Source organism: Leptopilina heterotoma, unplaced genomic scaffold, assembly GCF_015476425.1.
Source record: "Leptopilina heterotoma isolate Lh14 unplaced genomic scaffold, ASM1547642v1 Lhet_61, whole genome shotgun sequence".
Classification (NCBI taxonomy): Eukaryota; Metazoa; Arthropoda; class Insecta; order Hymenoptera; family Figitidae; genus Leptopilina; species Leptopilina heterotoma.
In genome coordinates this window covers 833,118-849,437 of record NW_025111142.1, presented here as the reverse complement: position 1 = coordinate 849,437, position 16,320 = coordinate 833,118, and the positions used below count along the sequence as shown (strand labels likewise).

At 28.7% G+C, this 16,320-nt stretch overlaps 1 protein-coding gene across 7 annotated transcripts in view; it reads right to left on the bottom strand.

Annotated features, from left to right (window-relative positions):
* LOC122509587 (MAP kinase-activating death domain protein) overlaps window positions 1–12,789 on the bottom strand; it is a 34,619-nt gene extending 21,830 nt beyond the window's left edge. For 4 of the 7 annotated variants that reach the window (XM_043623756.1, XM_043623758.1, XM_043623757.1 and 1 more), the window contains exons 1-14: window positions 12,656–12,789; window positions 6,334–6,544; window positions 6,052–6,220; window positions 5,766–5,931; window positions 5,396–5,573; window positions 5,147–5,304; window positions 4,776–5,076; window positions 4,329–4,658; window positions 3,991–4,023; window positions 3,320–3,438; window positions 2,517–3,214; window positions 2,229–2,458; window positions 1,687–1,881; window positions 27–374 (exon numbers count right to left, since the gene is read on the bottom strand). In XM_043623756.1, the coding sequence (XP_043479691.1) occupies window positions 27–374; window positions 1,687–1,881; window positions 2,229–2,458; window positions 2,517–3,214; window positions 3,320–3,438; window positions 3,991–4,023; window positions 4,329–4,658; window positions 4,776–5,076; window positions 5,147–5,304; window positions 5,396–5,573; window positions 5,766–5,931; window positions 6,052–6,220; window positions 6,334–6,429 (3,021 nt within the window). In that variant the 5' untranslated portion in view covers window positions 6,430–6,544; window positions 12,656–12,789. The remainder of the gene's footprint in view (window positions 1–26; window positions 375–1,686; window positions 1,882–2,228; window positions 2,459–2,516; window positions 3,215–3,319; window positions 3,439–3,990; window positions 4,024–4,328; window positions 4,659–4,775; window positions 5,077–5,146; window positions 5,305–5,395; window positions 5,574–5,765; window positions 5,932–6,051; window positions 6,221–6,333; window positions 6,545–12,655) is intronic. The other 3 variants (XM_043623762.1, XM_043623760.1, XM_043623763.1) reach the window with 2 other exon arrangements.
* Window positions 12,790–16,320: the final 3,531 nt, after the last annotated feature.

The window sequence follows — 16,320 nt, the reverse complement described above, 5'->3', positions numbered from 1 at the left end:
TAATTTTAGGTAAAGAGTCCAATTACCTTGTCCATGTGGGCCAATAGTCCTTCCTGACTACTTTGCCTGGTTGTTTCACGAACCAGACCTTTGGCCTGAGATGCAATTTGTTCGAAAAGTGATCCCTGAGATCCCTGTCTGAGAACTCCATTACCCGTACTTCCGGAACTATTTTGATGTTGTACTGGTCCACTTGCTTGCCTCCCTGGACTTGATGTATGCTTTGGAGAACCTTGAACACTACTCTCAGGACTGCTACAAGGCGCTGTTGACTGTCTCGGTAAAATTGGAACTGGTGATCCAAAACTTGACGTTCTTGCCAAAACATTACCCACACTTGGTTGTCTAGATAATCCCGGACTCATTGGTGGAGCCTAAGGAGGTTTAATCGTATCAGAATATACATTTTTTTACTTTAGTTTTCGAGAGTATTAAATTATTGTATTCTGACATCAAAAATTGTACCTAAGAGAATTTTTCGTGTCGATATTACTGTGAGGAAAAAGAATTATTAGAGCTTGGTCTACTTTTAACTCTCGTATCGTTTCTTCACCTCTATTTTTCGAAAATGTATCATAAAGCACAAGATATCCTAGTGCAAGAAGGAGAAACGATATTCTATGAGGGTACCTAGACCAGACTCTACTAACGAATAGAAAAAACACAATGTTAGTGTATGGTGTACAATAATAAAATTGGAAATTAACAATCAAGTGAAGGTGCAAATTTCAATTATGTCAAAAATACACTTAGAGAAAAAGGTATGCTAGCGATTTAGATAAGGAAGACAACTAAGGGTTTATCAGTGCTGATTCATTGCAGGAAATTTATATTTGGTGATCATTCAAGGAATTCGTAACACGTGCTATTTAGATAGACAGATCCGTAGATGCATCCTGTTATTATTGTGCTATAGATAAGTATTTCGTTCTGTTATTTCCTTCTCATTTCTTAATTTCAACTCATCACTAATTTTTCGAATCAATTTTGTCATCGTAATTCTGTTAATTTTCAGTTTTACATTCTCATTACTAAAGAGCATGATTGGAAAAAACAGGACGCAATTGTGTGCTGAAAATTAGGTGCAAGAGTTAATTGGATGTCCAACGAGGAATTATAATCTTTTTTGTAATTTGAAGATCGTATCGTTTTCGTAGATTAAAAATAGATATTTGCGAAAGGTCCTTTTTCCTAATAGAAAAACAACTATTTTTTTGGCTGGATTTGTCAAGATGACGGTCCTGAAAAAAGTTTCATTCGCGTCCCGATGTTAAACCCTAAAAACCCCCAAAAAATCCCTGATGAATTTCTACCAGGCCCGATTCACTAAGACCCATAAAATTTCATTAGGAGTCCACACTTGAAACACTCCCAAGTCTTTAGGACCAACGCTCCATAATTGAACCCCTTGATGCAAGAACCAGACATAGCCCATTGAAATTAAATAGGCTGCGTCTGGTTCTTGCATCAAGGGGTTCAATTTAACAATTAAATTTATCAGTTTATATACTTTTTTATTTGGTTTATTTTCCATTTAAAAATATTTTTATCAACAAATAGTAAATAATCCCGCAAAAGAAAAAATAATTCCCATTCGTTGGACATCCTAAATACATAAATTGAAGAATTAATATAGATAGAGAATAAAGGATATGAAATGAGGCAGGCACGAGAGGACTGACTCACTGGAATGTTAGATTTAGTAAGACGAAATGTCCTGTGGGGAGTTGTGGGGCGATCAGAGTCACTGTGCGAAGGGGTTGCTAAGGATCCCGTGCCAATTCCATGTTGGCCTATTGTACTTTGTGCGCTCAGGATTGTGCGAAGTGTCGTTGTCGTTGACGCTGAATCTGATTCAAAGCTACCGCCCTCCGTCTTATCCTATGGGGTTCACCGTCACTGCTCTATTAGCAAGGTCCCACAACGTTCGACAAATAAGCATCAAGCATTCTTTTCCAATTGACCAAAATATCTCTTTGTCGAAATCCAAATATAGATTATTATATTTTAAGGTGGACACGTCCTTTGGTCGATTGGGAAAGAGAAAAAATTGCAGTGACAATAAATGTTAGAGCGAATAGTTGCCATTGTCGTGTTTAAGCTGTTAAAGCATTGATTTACTATTTACAGAAATTAGGGTTATTTGTCGTATCGTCAAGAAATTTTTTTGAATGTCTAGAATGTTTTGTCACTGGAAAAGAATTTTTAGTAGGATGGGTAATACTTACGTTGTCGCTTTTCATTGTCTGTGAACCCTCAACGGCTTTTGGGTTCAATTCGAATTCAGAGTCTCTGTTGAAACTCGGACTACTCAAGTCACTATGGCTCGATGATGTGCTAGGTGGACTTTCAGGCCGAGCTGGAGAATCTTCATCCACTCCGGGATATTGTAAGGAACTCGGTGGGTTGTAAAGATTCTTTGGATCCACGGCAAGAGGCATTGGATGTATATGATTCACTAGAAGGAGAAAAAGGTAAAGTGACTACTTTCACGTATGGGTAGATTTATTACTTACTGGGAGAAAGATCGGATGACACCATTTCAGAGACAAAATCACTGAGGGACGAATAGGAAGAACTGGTACTTTCCGCTCCTTCAGAATCGGAACCACTTTCGTCAGTTGGCTGACTCTCGTGTTCCTTCATCGCCTTCAAGGCATTTGATAGCGAACTTCCTGAATCCCAAACCGGGAAGTGAATTGGTTCGAGTCCACTTGCATACCATCGGGACTTGTCTCCAATTTGAGCGGGATCAAAAACACCGGTTTGAACTCTCAAGAAGGCGACGTTGTTTGGTGTTAGACTCCATTCGGCAAGGAATTCAACAGCCTGAGTTCTTGCGAATTCGTTCAAAAATTGACTCGCTCTTGGTCGTGATCGTAGGAATGAATTTATTTGAAAAGCCACCACTGGTCGTGGATAAAGCCTTAGGGTTCGGGTATGTTCGGTGAAATTTGCGAGAAGATTTTGTGAATTGAAGAAACGTACCATTGCCACTCTTGTGGCAATATCTACCGAATCGACATCACTGCCGTAGATGAAGGGATTGAAAGGAGCTGTTGATTGATTCTGTGGACGTTGTGGTGATGCGATAGAACCTGTCGATGCTGCCATTGATGGTCGTCGAGGACTCGTTGCACTCGGTGAACCCAGTGGACTAATGTGAGTAGGAGTAGTTAAATCCATACTTGGTCTATGCTTTGCCGACGAGACACTGTAATAATAATTCCTAATATATCCAATAGTCCACGAACACTTCAAAAACAGATTTTCGAAATTACAATTTTCAAATCAATTTTCAAACAATCAAAATATTCACCTCAAGGTAGAATGATAAGAAGCAGTGCTCTCCCTTCTACTCGAGGCTGAAATAGACGGTGCCGATCCAGACTGCGGAGTGAATGGATGACTTTGAGGAACTGTCATGCTACTCATGGCCTTAAAAAGAAGTTAATTCTGGAATTGCTTTCCTCTTTTTTGCTCATATCCACTTCTACTTCAAACTTCTACTGTTACTCAATTTGCTACTATAAACTCTGGCCACTATTGCAAATCTATAACTATTTTTTGTTGCGTACATGAAAGTTAATAAGTTCAATCGTACAAAACAGTAAACACTCCATTAAAAGAGGATCCTACTTTAGCAGTCCACTCTCTTTTATTGTCTACTCCGAAGTTCTTACCTGAAGAGTTGTCCCTGCAAAGATTTATATATCAGAGATTGCTAAAATATATCAATAAAGTAGGATCCCCCTTGATTTAAAGCAAAAGTAAACTTTTTCCATGTATACACACAATCAAACTACATCAAGCTAGAATAGAATTTTAATGTTTAGATAGTAGATTTTGAGAGATTTAGTTTCTGCCCATCTACTTTAATTCTATCTAGAATTTCTAAAGCGGTAAATAATTATCAAAAGCGTTAATTAAATTTCTCTAGATATACAGTTTCATGCAACAAAGAATAATTTATCAAGTTAGAATATTTACACCAGAGCCAGCTTGGTCCATCAGTTGCATTGCCTGCGGAAGGCGGAAGCAAATGAGCAGCGGGGGATTAGAAGAAAGTTTCAGTTAGTATAAGAAAACGGTTAAGAAAAGTTAGTTTCTAGTTGAAAGTTTTTTAAATTGCAAAATAGAGATAGTACATATCAAAAGGGGGGGTGGAAAAATATAGAACATCCCAGGATTTATATAATCAGCCCATTAAGTAGCAACATTGAAACACCCATTCTGTTGTTCTTGCTGTGAAATTAAATTTTAATGAATGCATATTTTCTTTTTAATCTCTATTGACATAATACCAAGGAGAATAGAATTAGACCAACCTGTTTCAGATGATTTTTCAGTATCGTCCCTTCGGGTTCCGGTAGCGGTGGTAGAATATCATTGTATCTCGTTGGTGGTGTAATTTTATTACTGTCTAGGTCAACAAGCCAAATATCGCCTGGCATTTTGAAATTCTTTTTATAAAGAAGAAATGACGCTGGTATTCCAATCACGAACGGTGTGGGACTCAGGAGTAATTGTTCAGCGTCACTCATACAAGTTGGTAACAGAGGAATTGTGGGAAACATGTATTCCAATGGATAAATCATGGTGACGAATGCCATTACAGACATTGATAAGGCATTATAGTCACGGGATTGTAATACGATCTGTAATAGATTGCAATTATTTTTCTCTTGAATTATTAACTTTTTGGCAAATATTTCGTCCGTTAAATCTTTGCCAAAGTACTAGAGGTAATTGTTCAATTAGTGATGGCAGCTTACCTTGTGTTCGAGTAAAATTAGAGACATAACTTTCAGGCATATGTCAACACCAAGTAATTCGAGTGGTAAATGTAGGGGGAAGTCGACCAGGGAAAATCTGGTGTGATCTGGAAGAGCAAAACAAAGTGGCGGTTGTATACTGGGTGAGAGGATTTCCACTTCGACTCTTGTTTTCGACGGGACCGGTACTGGTGCACTTAGTAAACGTAATATCCATGTTTCGATTTCGCGAATGTCGTGAAGAACTATTGACGAAGCTCCTTCAAAACTCAAACCGGTGAATACTGTCCATAAGGATTCTCTGTAAAAAAAAGGAAATTAAATTATCCGTTAACCTAGAGGTTTATTAAAAGGATTATTGAATATCAAACCTGGTACTCTGTCGTGATGCTCCACATCGATGGGGAGTTGTTGTTTCGTTGCAGGCGTCAATGAGCTTCTTTAAAACAAATAGGCACTCTCGAAACATTGTGAAAAATGGATGATGTGAGATGATACAGAGTGAAGTCAGCGAAAGATTCTTCATCCTCTGTTAAAGAGAAAGGATAATTGGGTATGTTGTATAAATTGGTAGTCAAGGAGTTATTTAAAAGTTCGCTTAATAAGAATCTGATAAATACCTGACGCTTTCGAGACGCCCTAGGTGATGGAGAATGGCTACCTCCACTTTCGCTGTCACCACTCGGAGCAGTTACGCCTAATTTAGGAGCATGGGGAGCATGAGGCGTATCCGAATCCCTTCGACTTGGACAATCCTTCTCCGAATCACTTGGACCTATCACACTGCTTCTATAGTCGCTATAAAAGAAACAACTCCAGGTGAGTTCTTTTTTAGCATCGACAATTATTTTCCTTACTTTCTTTACAGAAACAAAAGAGAAATCACTTGTGTTCCCCAAGATTCCCTAAATTCTATCTTTAAAACTGTTATGAACAACTTTCCCAATGGAATTCAAATCTAAAATCCCCACAATTGTTAAGTTTTTTCACCTGGAGAATGCGGAATCGGAACTCTTCTCCATACTCTTCCTCCAGCTCTCCCTACGGAAATTGGTGTTGTGTTTGTTTCTCCTAATAGCACTTCCGGCATTTCCATGATTTCCCGTTCTCTCAACCGGTCTATAAAAATTCACACAAGTCCCATAACGAGTTCTTCCTGTAAATTAATACACTTGTAATTAGACACCCTTTTATTTCTAACTTTACCGAATAATGAATATTTCAGAACTTTGGGATAAAATTACCGAAACATGGATTAGAATTAGAAATTACAAACCACAATCCTTATCGGTGAGAGTAAATGTGAAAGATGTGGCTTCTCGCAATGCCGTACGCTTTGGCCCGATACTGTTGCAATATTCGGGTTGACAAAAATAAACCATATCACGTGGTAAAGGAAAGTCTTTATGATCTTCGATCGGGTACCTTCGTAATAATTCCGGTACCTATGGAAATATGGATTAAAAATAATTAGCAGTAATCATAATTAAGTGACCATCAAGCTAGCATACATTAAATTAGTTTAATTATTGAGCCAGTGGTCAGAAAATAAGTTTACCTGCACAGGCTGGCGAGAATTCGGCGAAGGCCTGGCCCCCACTACGGCGAGGTAATCCACCAAGCGAGGGCACAGGAACTTCTTTTGTATATCCATGCCTGTCGATTAAAAAATCGTCACCGATGTGCCAATCGTGATGTCTCGCTTGTATCCGGCGGCTTCACACATCGCATCATGGTTTCAACATTCTCCAAAAATTCCACTACGAAATCTGTAAACATTTAGAAAATTTGGTCAAAACCGGACAGCATTAGAACTGTCAGACAAATGTTAAAATCACCAATTTATTTCTGCTTTTCATTTCTAATTTCCGAATCGAACCTCAAACTTGATCTTCCTCTTTGCATAATCAAATAACTTAGATTTAAACAACATTGAACCTACTAAAATATATAATTAAACCTCATTGTCAATTATTGATCATCAGAACCAGCAAAGAAAGATTTGACATTTACTTTCATCCTTTAAATCACTTTATAGTTATGGACAAAAGTAGTGATTGTAATATCATATAATCGATGAAGGACAAACCAATTAGAAATGCTTCTTACTGAACAAAGTGAACTTCGGGATCATGTTCTACAGCTAATATTATACAATGGCTAAATGTTGCCGTAAAAGCTATTATCAAGTTCGTTTATTCTTCAAATCGGAAATACCAAGGATGAGATTTATTAGGATTGAATCATTAGGAGGAAAAGTAGAAAAGTCCTAATTTTATCACCACTTAATTATTATTTTTCCACTAAATTTTGTATTTGTAGAAAAACCAAACCCCCAGAAAAATTACTCGACATTTGAATAGAAATGTAATAGAATATCGATTAATTGAGGAACCATTTTGGCCCTATCTCAACTTTTCCCTCCACTTGATTATTATGCTTTCTTTTCTCTCCGACTGTAAATTTGGAAAAATTTTAACAACGAATTAACACATAGTGTCAATTAAATTTCACAACAAGAGAAGTAAAAAAAATTGTACGTGAAAAAAGACTTTCGTTCATGAACACTGTATTAGGCAGCTTCCCTTCGTAATTGACGTTTGCAACAGAGAAAAACTTTTCTCAGCTCGACACACTTAAAATAATGGTGAGAGAATAATGCGAAAAAAAAAATAAAAGTGATAAAGAAAAATCACGTACGTTTGAGGGATTAAATTGAAAGCTCTCTGAGAAATTGTATAAAACACTGATAAAACTAATATAAAGTATCTATCGTCGAGTCTCTGATGGACGGATTCACCTTTTGTGCACTTGCGCGGCTCACATATATAGGATTTTTCTGCTGATTCAATCCTGCGCAGGTTCCTAAATTCCTCTCCATCGAAATTCGACTTTCTTTTTAATTTTACTTTCTAAGTATATTAATATTAAATTAACTTTTTTCTGCAATTAAAGGAATTCAACATACTTATTGAATAAAAATAAAATTAGTTACATTTTATGTTAAAGTGGTCCATTTAATATTTAAAATAACTGTATTTAGTAATTTTATTGCAAAATAAGAGGTAAAAATTATAATAAATATTTATTATAATTATGAAAAAAATAATTAAATTTAAACAAGAATGAACCTAAATGAAAAAAATTAAAATTTAACCTCATTGTCAATATTTTTTCGACGTTAACGAAAGCTTTAATAAAATAGTGTAAAAAAAATTCTTAAAAAAAATTTTAATAGTTCTCTGAAAAACATTGTAAATAATTGTTAACTCGTCCATGTCAGGACGAGGAAGCCTCCGGGGTCGTCGAAGAGTAAACGGTGAGTATTATTGTTATTGAATAATTTTTGCATGTTAAAAAATGTGCATAATGTGTTAATCTCCTATTCTTTTGGATATTTTCGAGTAAATTATCCTGGCGCTAAGAAGAAAATATTTTCTTTAAAATTTAAAAGTAATAGTAAATTCAAAGTGTTTATAATGTACATACCTGACCTATTGTCAAATAGTTAATTGATTTTGGTTAAATAAAAGTTAAAAAGTTGAAAAATAGAATAAAATTTTAAAATAAAAAATTTAAATAGTTTTTGAAATAAATATAAAAAATTAAGTTAAATAAAATATTATTTATTCTTAAAAATAATTTGAATAGTTCTCTGAAAAACATTGTAAATGATTGTTATCAAATAATTATTTATTTTAATATTAATAATTATTTTTGAATAATAAATAATTATTTTAAAAAAAATGAATAATTATTTTAATTATGAAAAAAATAATTAAATTTAAACAACATTGAACCTAATTTAAAAAATTCAAATTTAACCTCATTGTCAATATTTTTTACATGTAAATATTATTTAACTTATTAATTAAAATAAATCTAAATTAATTATAAATATTATATATTATTATATAAATAAATATTTAAATTAAATATTAAAATATTTAATAATAAATAAAACATAATTAAGGTAAAAATTTGCAAAAAATTCTAATAACTTATAAAAAAATAAATTTAAATTAATGAGCGAAGTGAAACGAAAAAAAATTAAATCAAATAGAAAGGAAACTAAAAGATAAAATTAAATCTTACAATAAATAAAAAGAAAAATTTAATAAAATTAAATTTCTTCGTTTATTTTACGAAGAAATTAAGAAAATGAAATAAAATTGGGAAGAAAAATATAATGAATAATAAAATAATAAAAAGTAAAAAATGAAAAGAAAGAACTATCTTGAAAAATAGAAATTAAATTCTATTGTAAATTTCGAACTGCTTATAACGGAAACAGTTTTTTCAACTTGTAAAAAAAAATTTTTTTTTAAATAAAATTTAATTTCTCTGTACAAAAGAAAAAGAAAAGGATAAAAGACAAGGTAACCGACAAGGGCGTCACCGAATTTCAAGTGTGCGTGATAAGCAGAAGGCAAATGGAACCCCCAGAGGAAATCAAATAGAACATCATTTTACTCTTAACAAAATTTCTTTTCCTCAGTTTCAACCTTCTCCATTTTTTTTAATCTCAATTGAAGCGTAAAACGCGATTTACGATTTTATTCTCGTACCTTCACTATAAAAATAAAAAAAAACTGTTTCTTCAGCAGAAATAAGAAAAGTTTAATATTTCTAATATTGGAGAAAAAAAATGGAAAAATAAAATTTTTATGAAATCGAAAAATAGAAATTTAATAAAAATCAATGACTGTAAATAAATAAATAAAACTAAAAGATAAAAATATTTATAATAAAATCGAAAAATAACAATTTTAATGAAATTGAAAGATAAAAAATGTAATACAATGTAAATATAAGAATTAGATAAAATTGAAAAATTTATTACAATTAAAAGTAAAATATTTTTTAAGAAACAAATAATTTTAAAATAAATGTTTAGAATAAATGTAAATCAAAATTTCCAATTGCATTAAATATTAAAATAAAAATAAAATCATAGTAAAAATTTATTTATTTATTTAAGATTCTTATACGAGATTAGCCCTTAATACAAAAAAAATAATAATAATAAAATAGTCAAAAGAGTAATAATAATAATTAATTAAAATAAAATTTTTAATTAAACTGAATAATATAATATTACAAATTGAATAAAAATTTCTGGTTTTTTTATTTTTAATGTTTAATTATTTTATAATTTTGAACTAATTGTCAACGTTTTTCATTATATTTAAATTTTCATGAAGAATTAGAATTTTTTTACAAAAATAATTTAAAAGAAAAAATTTTGTAAAATTAAAAATTAAAACCAAGTTGGAAGAAAAAAATGCATTTTATTGTCCACTTTTCATAAAATCAAATATTTTAAAAAACAAAAACACTTTAAATGATAAAGAAATTAAAAAAAAATAGAAAAAGGGATTTTATTTTATTATCGTTTTTTTTGTAAATAAAAATATTTCATGAACATGAATAAGAAAAATACCTTATAAGAAAACAAAAATGCTTTAAAGTAAAACACCGATTATTGAGAAAAAAAATCAATATATATTACTGATTTTATTTTTATGCACCAATCACACATGTGTCGGAACTCTGCGTAAAGTGACCAATATAATATTTTCAAGTATTTTTCATTATTCTTATTGTATTTTCTTCTTAAATTTAAAGTAATAATTATAATAAATAATATTAATTGTAATTAATAATTACTAATATAAAAAATATAATAATATAGTCCTTATATATAATAATATACAAAATATAATCTCTTTCTTTTTCGGTGCATGAAAATAATCTTTAATAACATAAATTATGATTTATTACCAATTTTGTCATTTTTCTAATTAAGTTTTTTACTATACACAAATTATATTGTAATTAAAGAAAAATATCAATTTGAACATTATATCAATGAAGGTCACACACTATACGTGACGACGATAAAAGTCTATCAGCCTGTCTCACTTCATTTCCGGATATTTATAATTTTTCTTTCCTTTTTGATCGATTTTTTTTGTTTTTGAATATATATATATATATAAAATTCATAACGAAAAAAATGGAACATTAGTATTCTTTTTTTCTATTGTATTTCAATGTTTGTACTTTTCTTCAAAGGTGTATTTTTATTTCATTGATTTTTCTATACACACACTTGTATTATTCTTTAATTGCATGTATATAAAAATATCTCAGTAAGTATTAAATTTTATTTTTAGAAATAATTAACTTAAACCAGTGAAAAGAACTTTACATGTATATAAGTGAAATTTTTTTGTTGCTGGACAAATTTATCATTTTTCTAAAAATAGTACTAATTAAAATAGAAGTAGTAATGAAAAATGTTTAAATAAGAAATAACAATTTAAAAATAAAAATTTTATAATAAAAATTTCTATTCACTAGTATATGTATAAATATTATTATTATTTTTACTAATTATTATTATTATTATTATATTATAATATATTATAGTATTATCAGTACCATTATTTTCTTATTTTTTTATTATTGTTTATTGTTATTGTATTTTACATAATTTACATTTTTTTTAATTATAATATTTATAATAATAAATTTTATTTTTAATTTATATATATTTATATTTCATTATTTATTAAATTGTTATTATTATTATTATTACTATGATTATGATAATTATTATTATTTTAGAAATATTTTTATTTATGTGATTCTCGTTTGCCTAGTTAAAAGAAAACTCATCACTATTCCTCTTTTGTACTTAACTTCTTATCTAAACAGTTTACCTTTTCCGCATTTAAATATTGCTATTTATTTGATTATATTTATAATAACAAGACTTTGACGCCGAATAATTATTTTATATTTATTAATTTAAAAAAATTCCATCTTTACTGTTTTTAATAAATAAACACTGAATGTTTAGTAAAATGATTTAAAAATATTTAGATTAAAATAATAAATTTGTTATAATTAATTCTAGAAAATCTTACATTTATTTATCAAATGATATTGTAAATAATATATTTTTTGAAAATAATTATTTTATTACTGTATTTTCTTGTAAAAATTTGGAATAATAATTGTAATAAATAATAATAATATCAAAGGTAGAAGATGTTAACAATCGATTAATAATAATAATAATAATAATTATTAATAATATGAAAAATAATATAATAATAATATATTTTAATATAATAATTATAGTTGTTGAATTATACATGTCTTCCAAATAGTAAAAACAAATTTGATTTATAAAAACAGCTGAAGAAAGCTACAAATAGTTTGTAAGAATTCATATTGTCGATTTGTAAAAAATATATAAATAAATTTATAAAAATATTTAAAATTTATAAATAAATGTATGAAAATATTAAAAATTTATAAATAAATTTATAAGAATATTTAAAAAAGAATGCTGAACAATAAACATTTTTGCTAAATTTATATATATTCTGAAAAATAAAAATACTTTATAAATTTTATTTTAATTTATTTATTCTAATTTTTAATTAATTTCTTTATTTTATAAAAAATTAATACTATTTTTGTTATAAGAATAAAAATGGAACTTTGTATTTATTATAATTGTATATTTTTATCTTCGAAATATCAATGACTTCGAATTAAAAAAAATTTGTTATTTCTTCACTGTTTTCTTATATGATAACAGTGAAGAAATAACAATTTTTTTTAATTTTGCAAAGAAACCCTAAAGTCTGACCTTGAAAATAGAAAATATTCACATACAACTATTTATTTTCAAAAATTAAAAATCGATGTATGATAGAAGATCGTAAGAAAAAATGCAAATTAGTCACAGCCAAAAAAATTTTGTGAAAAATTTGTCAACCCCTCCATTTGGGGGGTGTAAAATTTCTTTACCCATTTATTTAAAAATATAATAAAAATTTTTATAATTCGATTGGACTTACGTATTTGTAATTAATTGCAAGGGGACACAGTCCATATTGAATCGGTGAAAAAAACCACTTTTTTTGCCCCCACGAGATGAGAGAAAAATTTGGAAATAAAAAAAAAACTCTTGTTGCGTGGCGTTATCGGTCGGCACTTACCATTAAACTGAACAGTCGACAGTGGAACACCGGTGGGGCACAGTGCGAAACAAGTGGTGCATATACTGATAGTACGTCATCGTGTGGGCGACACATACCTTCTTCCTTCCGTGTGTGAGTGGGTGTTGGGTGTACGTTACGTCGAACACGTCGGGTGGCCTCGTTGCGTAGTCGCTGGCTTCTATTTGCCCGATCAATACATTGTCGGCCACGGGCGAGGGTATCAAAAAGACAGGGACACAAGAGAATCCTTCCCCCTTACGAGCCTCTGGTTGGAAAGAGATAGGGGAAAACAAAATTTTCATCACTCATCCTCGACCCCCTACTATACCCTGACTGGGGAGGAATTTTAATAGGTACTTTTTTCTCAAAATGTACACTAGATAAAAAATATTTTTTTTTTCAAATGTGAGCAAGACGTCCAAACGATTTCTGGAACAGTCTTGAATTTTTAATTTTATAAAAATGATTTTTAATGTACACTGTTAATTTAATAAATTGATTAATTGATATTTTTAATTAATTTTAATTATCCGGACAGTTTAGAAATTAATTGTTATTGCATAATTGTTGCAGGTTAAAAGATGTGCTTAATGTGTTAATCTCCTTACTCCGCCCTCTCTGCGGTTTGCCATGTCAGGACGAAGAAGCCTCCGGGGTCGTCGAAGAGTAAACGGTGAGTATTATTGTTATTGAATAATTTTTGCATGTTAAAAAATGTGCATAATGTGTTAATCTCCTATTCTTTTGGATATTTTCGAGTAAATTATCCTGGCGCCAAGAAGAAAATATTTTCTTCAAATTTAAATGTAGTGAATTCGAACTGTACATTGTTCATTCCTGACCTATTGTCAAATAGTTAATTGATTTTGGTTAAATAGAAGTTAAAAAATAGAATAAACTTTCAAAATAAATCTAAAAAGTTTAAAAATCTTGAAATAAATAAATATAAAAAAGTAATTTAAATAAAAAGAACGTTATAATATATATCCACTATAATAAGTCGTGCCACTTGAGCCTTAAAATTATCCTCATAACGTGGTTAGCGCCTTTAAAGGGGCTTTCGACATTAGGAGGATAATTTATGGAAAAGTGTTGGAAAAAAAATTTCTAAACGACATTTCAAAAGACTTTAGTATAACCAGTCTCAAATAAGAGTGCCAAACCTGCGCTTGTGAGAGATTTGAATCGACTTAAATCTCTCACAAGCACAGGTCCGGCACTGCAAAAGAAAATAGCCGAGTTTAATAAAAAAAAACGTCTAATGAAAAAATTCTTCAAAAAAAATGTAAGCATATGAAGAAATGAGGTCAAAGATAGGGGAGAGCGGAGAAAAGGAAATAAAGTTGACCGGATTCTAGATTCTCCTTTTATTCCCAATGAGTCAAGGGTTCATGCAAACGGGAAGAGGATCTCCCTCTCTATTACAAATTTGCGTGCTCTTGAGTTAAGTCGAGTTCCTAAAGTCTTGAAGCAATTAATTCTGATCCCTTTTATATAGGATCCCTGACACTTGTAATGCGATTCACGAGACTTTTATAAAACAAAGTTCTTTTTTAAAAAAATTCTTTTTAAAAAAATCCTTTCTATTCTAGAAATTCTTGAGGAATCGTTTCACATTCTTCTATAAAAAATTAATAAAAGACTTTTTATTAAATTGTTCAAAAAGTTATAAAACACACAATCATAGATTATATCTGAACATTTTGATACTTTTGGATAGTAGATTAATTTTTACTGATCCCACAACGAACCATATTCGTTGAATACTAAATTCGTTTTCAATTTTATTTAGTACTTTTCTTTATTACTAGATTGGACTTATAAATATGATTATGGAGCCAATTTTTGATATTGGTAATATTCCAAAAAGGGATATTAAATTAATGACGCCCTCGATAAATTACATCATATGTGATATGCCACCTTGAAATTTCTAATTTGTGAGCTTAAATTATTGTTACAAATAGAAAGAATAATAAATATAATTTTTTTTGTTAATTTATTTCAAGAATTTAGCAAAAAATATTATTATCAATATTTTTTTTACATGTTACCATACATTTTAATTCCGTCTATTTTTAATATACAATCATCAAAAAGGCACTTATATTACAAACTTTTTGAAATTATACAAAATGTCGTCGATAGAAACTAAAATACTCTATAACACTTTTTTAACAAACAAATAGAGAAAAATAAATAATCACTCTGTATACAAAAGTTAACCAAGTTTTTTTAATTTTAAATAAATTATTAATTTTTAAAATTTTCTTTCTTTACACTTAAAAATAATTTTTCAAAAAAAAAAGAAAAATTTAAATAAACAAAAATGTAAAAAATGACGAAAAAAAGAAATAAAAACTATAAAATAATTTTTAAAAAAATTTCTGAGTATTGAATATCAAATTTTTTTTTGACATATTTAAAAATAATTTTTAATCTCAAATCTATGTATTTCAAATATTTCTAGTCGATTAGAAATTGTTTTATTAATTTCAAGATAGATAAAATTATTTACTGAATTGTTCATTATTTGTTACAAATCTTGTCGTAATTTTATAAAGTCAACCACAATAATTTCACTAAATCTAATTAATTTCTATTTTATAGAATTTAGAATATAATATTTAGGATTTAAAAATTAACATGTCTTTAAATAAATAGAAATTGAGAAACATTTTCATAACATTCGACTATTTTTTAATATTCAAATTAATAAAAATAGAACAGTAATAAAAAAAAATATTTTTTAAAAATGTGTAAAAAATATCATTTTGACAAAAATACATTTTTTTAATAATAATAGTAATAAATTTTTTCCACGCTGATTTGTAAAAAAAATTACAACAAATATTATAATTATATTATTTAAGTTATTCGAGGTATTTATAAATGCATTTTTTTAAACATTTATATCATGCATATAAAAATTATAAATTTTTATGTAAAAAAAACAAAAAAAAATTTTTTTTCTTTACTAGAAAAGAAATATACGAAGAAAATTGCCAATTAAACTTTAAATCTAGTTTTAAAAATAATGTTAATAATGATTAACATTATAATATTAAAAAATAAAAAACAAATATCTATATAAAAAAATGATAGAAATAATTGTATATATTTAATTCTGTTTAGAATAAAATTAGTTTTTTAAAATTAGTTTGTAGTAAAAAAAACCAAAATACGTAGTCTTTTTGTAAAAAAAAAAAAATTTAAAAACTATTTTAACAAAAAGCGAATGCCGAATGCTTAAATTAATCTACACATTGTTTCTAAAAAAATTGACTAACTCACTTTTTCTTATTTTCGATAGAAAGATTTTAAGTAGAAAAAAAAATTTAGCTACACAACAAAATGAAAAATGCAAAAGAATTGCAATTTTCTTTTAAATCGGATGGACAGTCTGCATAAAAAATTATGAACTCTGAATCAAAATATAATTTATTATTTTAAAAATTTGGAAAATGAAATATTTCATTTTTTCACTTTGAACAATTAAAAGAGTTGCAATTTTTTAAAAA